We start from the raw sequence: 11761 nt of genomic DNA, 5'->3' as shown, positions 1-11761 counted from the left end.
GCTATTTATACCTTTGTGTTCATCATTGGTCTGGGAGCTAATGTATGGGGACTGAAGTCTCTGCTTCAGAAATGGAAAAGTCTTGGACACATTAATGTTTTTCTTCTGAACCTTGGAATTGCCAATTTTTTATTCCTGCCAACACTTCCATTTTTAACAGCCTACTACTTTATGGACAGTAAATGGATACTTGGAAATGCCTTCTGCAAGATCACAAGATTCTGCTTCAACTTGAATTTATACGGCAGCATTGGATTCCTCACCTGTATAAGTGTGAACAGGTACCTGGCTATTGTCCATGCACTGAAAGCGAAGAGAAGGATCACTGTCCGTACCTCTGTGGCTATCTCAGTCATGGTTTGGCTGTTGGTGAGTGCTCAAAGTCTTCCAGACGTGCTCTTTCCCAAAAACTCAACAAATGAAACTGAAAAATGCTACCATACCACCTCTTATTACTATGTGGAGGATTACCTGAAATACAGTGTTGGCTGGACTCTCACTGGGTTTGTTATGCCTTTCCTTATTTTTCTTGGCTGCTATGGACATGTGACTCTTGTTCTCTGCCGCAAAAATACCATTAATAAGGTGGTGAAACAAAGAAGCTTAAGGTTTTTGTTCATTTTGATCTTGCTCTTCTCAGTTTGTTACATCCCCTATCATATTTTTAAGAACCTCAGCCTTTATTCAAGAGTTTTGATAAAACACAGGATGCGTCCAACATGGGATGAGGGAGTCTTCTGTGCTCATCAGATCAGTCGTGGTCTTGTGTGTCTGAATAGTGTTTTGAACCCCCTGGTTTACCTCCATGTCATGGATATTCTTGCTCAGCTCCAACAGCTGCTTCAGCGGTTTCGTCAGACATTTACTCGTTTGTTTGTGTCAAACTATGTCAGTGTGCCTGTGGCACAAACTGCAAACACAGCAATATCTTAACAGTAAATAATGACTTTGCATGCAAAAGTAAGTAAGTTAAAGACTGCTTTATGTACTACAATGTGCTTCATTCTCTTATTTATCACTCCCCTTTTCTAACAGTTCTTCTAACAGCACAAGTGGTTAGACAAACATGTATATACCTTTGTCTATGTTTTGTTTCCTATTCTATTGCCTTGTATTCTGTGAATGACTAAAACCTGATGGAATGCATTTACTCTTTTGGTTTAAAACTCATTCTCCTTATCTTGTATGCAAGATGTCATTGTTATTCCTTGTTATTGCTCTGTATTAGCTGCACTAGCTATTAGCATTTAGCTGATGATATTATGGATCTGAAATAAATGTAATTTAATCCTTGAAAATTGCATTATTCAAACCTCTTACAACAACAACTTTCACTTTAATGATAGATCAGGACAGAGCTCTGGCAGATTAGTATAATTTATTTCATATTTAGTGCTATTACCGTATTTGTTGCACTTTTCAAGAAACTCAGCCTTTATTCAAGAGTTTTGTCGAAATGGCAGATGAGTCAAGATTGGGATGAGGGAGTTTTTGGTCCTCATCAGATAAGTCGTGGTCTTGTGTGTCTGGATAGTGTTTGGACTCCCCTGGTTTTATTCCTTGTAAAGGATTTCCCTGCTCAGCTCAGGCAGCTGGTCTGGCAGTATTGTCAGATGTTGTATTGTCAGTATTGACTTTGGCTTTCTCAAGCACAGCTGAGTTTAAAGACTGCGTCATGTAATTCATTTTATATCATTCTTTTAACTATTATTCTGTTTTTTTTTTGTTTGTTTTTTTTAAATAACACTTTTAACAAAAAGGTCTACATACATACTTTTATACACACACTTCACACTCAATCTACCTTCAAGCCTGTAAAGTTTATTGTGTTTATTGCTGACACAGAGTTCAGATGTATATTCCATGTATTTTGTAGTGGCAACCTCTGTTTTGTTTTCCTTTTTTTATTGGTCAGTTTAAAATTAAAAACCTTAATTTAATTTATTAATTATTTTCTTGTTAATCCCATACTGTACAACTGTCAAATGGAATAAAGTCTGTTCATTCTAATATATGTTCTAAGTATTTCATTCCTTGACAACTCTAATCTCGGAAGTTAATCATATTAATGTTCTGTAGAATGTCACGGCTTTTCCAGATAAGTGTACGTTTGCATGAGATTAATGAAGTCATTTTTAGAAACTTCCATCATGCTTTCAGAGAACTTTTGCTTTCAGATTTAAACCCCAACCAGAGGGAGACTTTAACCTTTTGTTTCAATCATAAGATAAGACAAGACAAGACAAGACTTTATTGATCCCACAACGGGGAAATTTTTGCGTCACCTCAGCTCAGGTACAGATATCAGAAGGAAATACAAAAATACAAATAAGTACAATCAATGAAAAAAGTAAGATAATACACTATATACAATGGTAGCATACACAGTATGTGATTATGGATATGGTTGGAAATATGGAAGACATAAACTATATAGCTTGATATAGCTATTGTACCACTACTATTCCTATTTATAGACATGTACACACACACACATGTACACACTAAATATACATATGTATACGTATACAGACATATATACCTGCACATGTCCGTACACATGGAAGGTCCATTATATGCATGAAGTGGTGACCGTGGATGTTCACAGTGTCCAGTGACTTATGTGTGATTGAGGAGTTATAGAGTCTAACTGCTGTTGGGATGAATGATCTGCGAAAGCGCTCCTTCCTGCAGCGAGGGTGTTTCAGTCTCTGACTAAAGGAGCTGCTCAGCCCACTCACATACTCATGCAGTGGGTGATTCACTACTGTCAACCTCATGTTTATAGTAGAGTATTTACTTTTAGAAATCACTTATTTCTTAAATTACATACCAGAGTGTGTATGGTGTAGTGCATTTCAAGAATCACAGAATGATTAACAGCATTTGTGCTCAAACAAGGAAGAAGTGTCGAGATTAAATCCATCTGTGCATGGGGCATAGCTTTTACATAACTACAGCTGCCAATCAAAGCTGTTATCATGATGTTGCACCCCAGTTTTCCAGCACAGGCTATGACTACGACTGTGTACATTAAACAACCGAGCTATGATCCTGTGGGAATTCGAGACACAGACTGACAAATTGGTGATGGCTATCCAACCAGACATAGAAAATATTATTTTTTTGTACTAATTGTGACCCTCATTTACAAAACTGTGTTACTGTCAGTTTTGTAAGCAGTTGATAATAAACCTTTATTCAATGCAGAAATATTGAAAGTAAAAATTCATACAAATAAAAGTGGACTAAACATGAACCCTTTTCCAGTAGTGAAACACTAAAAAACTGTTTGTTGGTATATTTGCCTTTGGTTGTCTAACTAAGAGTAATCAGGGAGATTTTTGTGCTTAAACTTAACCAGTCAACATGAAACTAACCAGCCTCAAGAAAAAAAAGTGAAACAAAATCAAACACAGGGTGTGGACCATGGTATACTGACTCCTAGCGCTGCACCTGGCGCTCCAGTTACCACTTTAACTGCTTTATGCGGGTCTCTGTAATTAGATTGTTATCTCTCGCCAGTCACTGCAGTGTCACAGGAGAAGAAGTAATCGTTCAAACACGTATTCAAGGATTCAAGGAGCTTTATTTGTCATTTGCATCACATGTTAACATGAGGTGGAACGAAATTATGTACACACGGTCCGGAGTGAAAACAAACAAAAATAATAATAATATAATAAATAGTTGGGTCTTTATTTTTTGTTTTGTTTTTTGTTTTTTCAACAAACAGAAATGACAAGTAATAAGACAATACAATAAATAATACTACATACAGCTTCTGTTTTTCACAGGCTTCATCTGTGACACTGGTTTCTCATTTCCTCATCAGTGAAAAGCGTTTAAGTCAATGTTTTTAGACCAACTTGTGCTTCCCTTTTGCTGCCAGATTGTTGTTGCATCAAGGGTTTTAATGTGGACTTGTTCACAACTAGTTGCTTCATGCTCTGTTTAATCTTACTCTCTCAGTTTCCAGTACATCCCTCAGGGAAAGGTTGACTGAAACATCCTCTTTGCCAATTCTGAGTTCAAATCTGCTGCCATTCAAACCTCATGCTCATGCAAGCTGGTTACATAACACAAGCACCTGCTACCTGCCTGCCCATTTTGCACCTTTATCTTCAGCTGTTTCTTCTGAACACCTCCAGTCAGTCAGGCATACAGTCTGTTGATAAAAATAATCAAGTAAGTTTTCAACTCTACATTTGTCAGAAATTAGGAAAAAAATTTGGAACACTCACCTTAGTCAGAATCAAGCTCCAATTTAAAACTAGCATCAAATATCATGGGCCCTTTCTGTCTTGTCAATCAAAGACCTAGCCCAGGGGTTGGGAACCTTTAACACTCAAAGAGCCATTTGGACCCAGTTTTCATGGAAAGAAAAGACAGAGAGCCGCAAATACTTTTTGACATCTAAAATGAAGATAACACTGTATATATTCTGTTTTTTTTTTACCTTTACGCTTTGTATAAACTACTATAGTGTGTTGCTTGTGAAATCCGTAAAGTGCTACAGAGAAATTTAATTTTATTTATGTAATGAACACATTTTGAACTCGTAAAAAAAATAATAACAAAAAAGAAACACGCCAAGCTAAAGGTCTCTTTCAAATGAATTAAAAAGCTGAACTTAAATTATCCATAGCAAACAAAAAATGTTGTGAGTGGTCATCAGTGTTGGGGAGTAACGGAATACATGTACCGCCGTTACGTACTTAAAATACAAAATATGAGTAACTGTATTCCGTTACAGTTACCGTTTAAAAAGGTGGTATTTAGAATACGGTTACTTTGTTGAAATAAACGGATTACACAGCGGTATTTTCCTGTGTCATATTGTCGCGGGTCAGGACTGTTTGGTTTTGTTTGACAGCTACGCTCTGTTGTTCCAGGTGGCAGCGTTACGGTTGCCATGGTTACAGGGTGACGCTCTCTCTCTGCGTGTTTCCTGGGTGAGAGCGCCTTTTTGTTGTTGTTGTTGTTGTTGTTGTGCTAAGCTAATAGGCAGAATGCTACAGGTATAGCTCTAATGAATGTAGCCTCATGGGCAGTGTAGTCCGTGCTGCTGGGAGAATGGACTGCCATACACGTTATGTTTCTGTGAACGCGAGGAGGGAGAAAAAGGCGAGTGGAAAAGTACGAGTTGTCATCAAGCAAAAACGGGAGCTGGAAGCATGTAAATATATAATAACCACTGCAGCCAAAAGAGTGCCTGATGAGCCCAGTTGTAAATAAGCTATTAAGACTCGACTGTACGCTGTGTTCGTGTTTTCCTCCGAAACAATAAGTTTCGTTGGAGCAGCCTTTCAACGCCTCTCTCTGTCTCTCGCAGGCAAAGTTGACCCCAGACAACAAAGTAAAGCTATTTTTCGGCTACAAGCCTGACACGGAACCCGCCGTATTAGTCAGAGGTCCCTTTACTACGGGTTCGGAGCCGCAGACCTTCAGTAACAGTAATAAATCACAGCAATAGTACATTCACGTAGTTGTAAACAGCATGATAATATATTAAGTAATCCAAAGTATTCAGAATACGTTACTCTCTTTGAGTAACATAACGGAATACCTTACAGAATACATTTTGGGGCATGTATTCTGTAATCTGTAATGGAATACTTTTTAAAAGTAACCTTCCCAACACTGGTGGTCAACCCTAAATCGCCTTTGGGCTTTCGGAGCGTGTAGCAGAGCCCTGACCTGAATTTTAAAAAATGGGGAAAAAAAGCACTATGTCACAATGAAAAAAAACATCTGCATAAATATTTTTTTACCTGGTTAATAGGGCTTCTGCTCCTGAACCTCTGTGCACAGCGTCTCCAGTTCAGGGCTGTACGAAGTCGCTTTCATCTTTATGCAAGACTGTAAGCTGTTGTCTGTGAGGCGTGAGCAGTGTTTGTTTTGAACATACTTCATGGTGGAGAACAGCTGCTCACATACATATGTGGATCCGAAGATCGACAGGACTCCAAATGCATATTGCTTCATGTTTTATAGGTGTCAGGGATGGCATTCCATACGTCAAACACTAGTTATTCCATTCTTGGAAGGTTCTCCACTCACTCCATTCGTGATTCTGAACAAGTGGCCTTCTGATGTGAAGGCTCTTGACAAAGGCGGTCGCACTTTCTCCCTCTCCCCTCCCTTATCTTTCCTGCTTTGCTTTCTCATGTCTTTGTCTAGTCTTGTCTACTTCTCTCCCTCTACCCTGGAGGAGTCTCACAGTCTGTTCTCAAAACCTAAAAGAGGAATTATGGATTTGATCAACTGGCCCTGAATGCAATTGACACCCTCTTCTCGACAAGAAACCTGGGTTCGGGAAAGCCCGTGTGTCCTGGATAGACGTTCCCTGCCGGATACACGATGGGCGGGTGGTTTGCACTAAAGCAAGAACACCACCATTATTTCATGCGGCTACCATATCGACACCAGCTTCGGTCTCAAGGCTGGAGCTGAACATAACAAACAATTTCTCCCCTGATAACAAACTGTGTTTAGACTTTTCATTCCAATTTCGCTGCAGGGCAACTTGCATGTGACAAATAAAGACTTTCTTGACTCTTGACTTCTTGTGATGCTTATTTTGAGCGACAAAAAATGGTAAAATATAATTCTATTTTAATATTTCAAGGTCACAATAATCTTCCAATTTAGAACTACAATTTATAAAAACAACTAAACAAATAAAATACACTTCAATTAAATACTTGTCATTTATTTTCCCAAGTCATGCGGAGCCACAGCATAAGGATGAAAGAGCCGCATGTGGCATGAGCCGCAGGTTGATGACCTCTGACCTAGCTTGTAAGCTTGCTCCTCACCAGCTTCATTTATGTCTGAGTTCATGTATGAGGACCCTGCCAGATTTCCCTAGGATATTGGAGTTTTCTCTGGCCATCTTCTTGATTCATTTAAGCATTTTTAAATGAGTTGTTGGGCAAGGAACCAAATCGAACACTCTCTTCTACAGAGTGCCCAAGAACCAATGCCTGGCAGGTTGATGGAGGATGCCAGCCACCTAATACATGAAAGTTAAGAAAGTTTGGTTATCCTCCAAAGACATACCTCTAAAATCTCTGTCCAAGAAACTGGCTCCACATTACATGCTTATGAAATACAGACAGTAATGATGGCAGGTTAAACTTGTCTTGTTTAGTCATTTAAGCCTTCCAGCCGACCCCCCACCACCTGTTGCGATTATGGTCATATAGCATACACCCTCAGACCTTCAATACCTTGAGGAGTGGGAAGGACATGATCAGAGGAGTGGTCCTGGATTCCTCAGTTGTTCCTCTTGGATCCATCCATCATCACTAAGTCCATCACTTATTGGATGAGTGAATCTGGGTGGCTGTTGACTGTTGTTGTTGGTCCTCTGTGCTAACCTGTGTCTGTGTCTCCTTATCTCTAGCTTAACCCCATCTGGCTCAAGAACATATTACTAACCTGTACAATTTACCTGAATCCTTGGAACTGATCTGAACTTTGAATCCCTCACCTGTAGTCCGATTCCTCCTCCTACGCTCTCAACAACAACCCCCCCCCAAAACAAACTCATTCAAGTGAGTAACAGTTTCTCAACACATTTTTGGTCACCAGAAGAGAAACATCTGGAACTGTTGGATTAACTCCCCTCTGCTGTTCTCCTCTCCTGTACCGGCATCTGTTCACAACAAATTGTGGTTGTGAATAATGAAGACTCTGAATTTTATAAAGCTGTCTCCATTGTGACTGCATTTGAGTCCTCCATTTTGCTTCAGCCTAATGACAACGAGTACAGCTACTGTGCATGTTGTGATGGCAAGAATGGGAGTGATATTAGATGCCTTCGGTTAGATAACCAGATCCTGCTTCAGCTGGCCTTTGTATGGCAGCATATACAGTCATGTGATTTAAAAAGTGGTTAAAGAAGTGCTTTAAGAACAATACAAAAATGAGAAAATATAATTCTGATTTTTCAGTTCTCTTTTGTTTAGAAGATGTTAAAATATGATTGTTTAATTCTATATTTATAAAAAATAAAAACAATATTAAGGAGTTCACAGATGCTTCAGAAACACTATGTGTTCATATTTTAAATTACCACCAGAGGGAGGCTCTTACCTGTACTGTCCTTGCTCTGGTGTCACCCTGTAAACACACTTGAACCTTATATATATTACTATTCCTCTACACTTTTTATGCTGAATTATTCTCTCATAGAGACCTGCGTGTAATACTAACTGCTAACTAAACTGCTAAACCAGACCATAGGACATTCACTGTTGGTTTGCTGTATGAAGATTTTAAAACATAATGTTTAGCAGCACTTTTTATTATGGCATATGACTAGCATTTGACTAATTTCATAAAAGGACATTTAATTGCAATTTTATGCCCTGATTTCCAGAAATTGCACTTTAATTGCATTATGTAGATCATATTATAAAGTGCTGCTGCTTAATTAATTTGAAAGCAAAGCATATCCACCATGATCCATCCATTCGCTTATCCTTTTCAGGGTTGCAGGGGGCGCTGGAGCCTATCCCAGCTGTCATAGGGCGAGAGGTGGGACACCCTGGACAGGTCGTCAGTCTGTCGCAGGGCCAACACACAGGGACAGGCAACCATTCGCACTCACATTCACTCCTAGTGGCAATTTGGTATCCAATTAACCTATCCCCACAAGTTGCATGTCTTTGGATGGTGGGAGGAAGCCAGAGTACCCAGAGGGAACCCACGCAAACACAGGGAGAACATGCAAACTCCACACAGAAAGACCCCGACCTGATGGTGGAATTGAACTCAGGACCTTCTTGCACTACGTGTATGCATTTGTCAAAAGGAAGAAACCTCAAGTAGAATCATGCAGCATAACTAAGGGAGGATTCAGGGTCATCTAATCCAGCCCAAAATATGCTTTCGGAACAAGGAAAATTTTAAGCCTAATTTTAAAGGCAGAGATGGTGTCTGTCTCCCAAATCTAAACTGGGAGCCGTTCTACAGATGAGGGGCTTGAAAACTGAAGGCTTTGCCTCTAAATCTACTTTTATATACCCTAGAAACCACAGGTAAGCCCACAGCCTGGGAGCATAGTGCTCTATTGGGGTGGTATGGTACTATGAGGTCTTTAAGATAAGCTGGTGGGGTCCAAATATTAAAGACCTTGTATATGAGGAGAAGGATTTTTGGGCCAGTGAAGAGAAGCCAGTATGAGACACACATGGTCTTTCTTTCTGGTGAGACCTCTGGAGGGCAAAGTGATACCGTCCAGAGTAAGCATCTGGTTAGATACTTAGTTATCATGTTTCTAAGAAGTACAAAAGCTTTAAATATTATTTATAAGCACAAGTTCATTCAGGTCTCTGTGTCTTTATGACATTCCTACAGTTTAACTAATAAATGTGAGTGTTATCTGACTTTATGGATATATAAACCTTGGAATCCTATATATCTGCATAGCAATGAAAATGTATATGGTACCTTCTAATAATAGTTCCTAATGGTCACATTATAACGTAAACAGAAAAGGCATGTTGCAGAAGTAATCAAATGGATGCTTGCTTGTGCAACACTTCTTTACACTTACTTGCTGGTGGCTGTAGCTCAGGAGGTAGAACAGGTCATCTACTGATCGAAAGGTTAGTGGTCCAAAGTATCCTGGGCAAGATACTAACCCCAAGATGATCTCTAATGCATCCATTGGAGTCTGAATGTTAGCTTAAGAAAGCACTGAAAAAGCATAGAAGAAAGTGAATGTGGCATTTGTATTAAAACTAAGTAGATGCCGCCATTGTTGGAAACTGAATTGGCTGGGCCGTTGCTATGAATTCTGGATAGGTTGAGCCGTGAAGAATACACCGGCCCATTCTTCAATCTGGGGAAAAGGATGACACATTTGTCGGCCGCATTTAGAGGAGTCTTTGAATTTGGACAGCCTTTGTCACGTCGCGGTCACATAATCGGTCTACAAATGCGCCCCCGAAGGATGCCGGCCCCTGAATTTGGACACAGTTATGATACACAAAAGCTGCTTCTTCTTCTTCTTTTTTGGCGTTTAATGGCAGCTGGCATCCTTTGTAGATGCATTGCTGCCATCTTCTGTTTCAGTCCGTTATTACACTCTACTACTTATCCTGTGTCTTTCAGGATCTTACAAAGCATCAAACAACGTGTTGACTATTAAATTTGTTGTCGACGATTTTGATAGTCAACGTAATTGTGATCCACCTAATCGTGGCAGCCCTATTGAGGAATTGGTTTCCCTCTCCCGCAGAATTGATAATCGTCCGTGAGAGAGGGAAGCTGAACAATGGTCCAGGCTTCAAAGACCTGTGTTGCGTCCCGAGTTCCGCACTGCACCGCCTATGCTCCCATCCGAGAGAGTTAAAATTGCCACTCACTGTTAGGATACCTGGGTCGTTGAGTTTTGAGTTTATTAATTATTTATCATTTCTAGTCTTTGGTTTCTTTGTTAGAGTTCTGTCTTATGGTTTACGTCTCTGTTCCCTCTGTTGCAGTGCCTGCCTGTGAGTCTGTGTCTGTAAGTTCAGTCTGTGTTATGTTTCCTGTTTTACTTTGAAAGTCTGTGTCTCATGTTAATGTGTCTAGTTGTGCTTCCTTTGTCTCGTTAGGCCTGAGTTGATACCAGCGGTGTTTCCCATTCCCTGATTGCACCCTCTGTGGATTTAAGCCCTGTGTTTCTCTGTGTCCATGTTGTGATCTACCCTTATCCACCCTCATTCATGCTGTGTGTTCTGGCTGTGAGTTTATTTTGCATTTTTGGGTTTTTGTTACGTTTTGTCATCCAGCAATAAAAGCTCAGTTTTGGAGTGCACTTTTGCCTGTCGTGAGTCTGCACTTTGGGTCCTTTTCCTGCCTGCACACAGCCTTCACATAACACTCACGCCGTTAGAACCTCTTCCATTCCTCATCAGACTGCACCAGTAAAAATTAATCACCTCCGTAAACCATAATGAATTAATTCCCTTCTTCACTCTTCCCTCTCCTGACACCCCACTTATTCTTGGTTATCTGTGGTTACAGAAACATAATCATCACATTGATTAGGCCGTTGCAGGTCTCTTCTTTGTGGGGAAAAAGTCGTTGCATGCAACCTTGTATTGATTACCATAAAGAACAAATACCCACTGCCTAATCAATTCTGTTTTTGAGTCTCTTCAAGTGCCTACCACTCTTACTAAGTTGTATCTACGGAACACCTATCACCTTGTTCAGATACATGAGGGGGATGAGTGGAAGACCGCCTATAAAACTCCACAGAGGCACTTTAAGTATATGGTCCTGCTGTTTGGCTTAACTAACTCCCCTGCGGTTTTCCAAAACCTTGGTCAATGACGTGCTTCGGGATTTTTTGAATGACCAAGAAGACCAAGAAGCGACACGCACACTATGCTGCACCCCAGCCCCTGAATATCAGCCTGGGCAGAAGGTCTAGTTAGATGCTAAGAACATCCTGCTGCTCGTACGTCCAACGTTCCATGTCTCGCAAGTTAAACCGGTCACCACAACCCTTTGTCAGGTCACTGTCCAGCATTTGAAGACCTCTCCTGCCAGTCCTCCTGCCTGTTTTGCGTGCAAGGGAACTCCCTGAGCCTCCATTTCTCCCTCCTTGGACTTTCTCACATGGACACCTTCCCCTCCGAGCCCCACGGTCTGACTCTGATTGTAACCCATATTCTAACTCATGTTTAGTTGTTAACTCACCACTTTCCTACACTCAGGTAATTGTTCCCCTTTCTGTTGCAGCTTTCCACGGTCC

At 40.3% G+C, this 11761-nt stretch overlaps 2 protein-coding genes across 2 annotated transcripts in view; one reads left to right on the top strand and one right to left on the bottom strand.

The window, feature by feature from the left end:
• Positions 1–11761, bottom strand: part of LOC120737445 (P2Y purinoceptor 1-like) — a 25721-nt gene that overhangs the window by 6875 nt on the left and 7085 nt on the right. The window lies entirely within an intron of this gene.
• On the top strand, positions 7–1016 carry LOC120737446 (P2Y purinoceptor 1-like; the record flags this gene model as incomplete). The annotated part of the gene is made up of 1 exon (XM_040038148.1): positions 7–1016. A coding segment is annotated over one exon (927 nt), but the record flags the coding sequence as incomplete, so codon positions are not given.

The sequence above is a fragment of the Simochromis diagramma genome, unplaced genomic scaffold, assembly GCF_900408965.1.
Source record: "Simochromis diagramma unplaced genomic scaffold, fSimDia1.1 OVJJ01000061.1, whole genome shotgun sequence".
Classification (NCBI taxonomy): Eukaryota; Metazoa; Chordata; class Actinopteri; order Cichliformes; family Cichlidae; genus Simochromis; species Simochromis diagramma.
The sequence above is the reverse complement of the archived record's forward strand: the minus strand, read 5'-3'. Positions and strand labels throughout refer to the sequence as shown.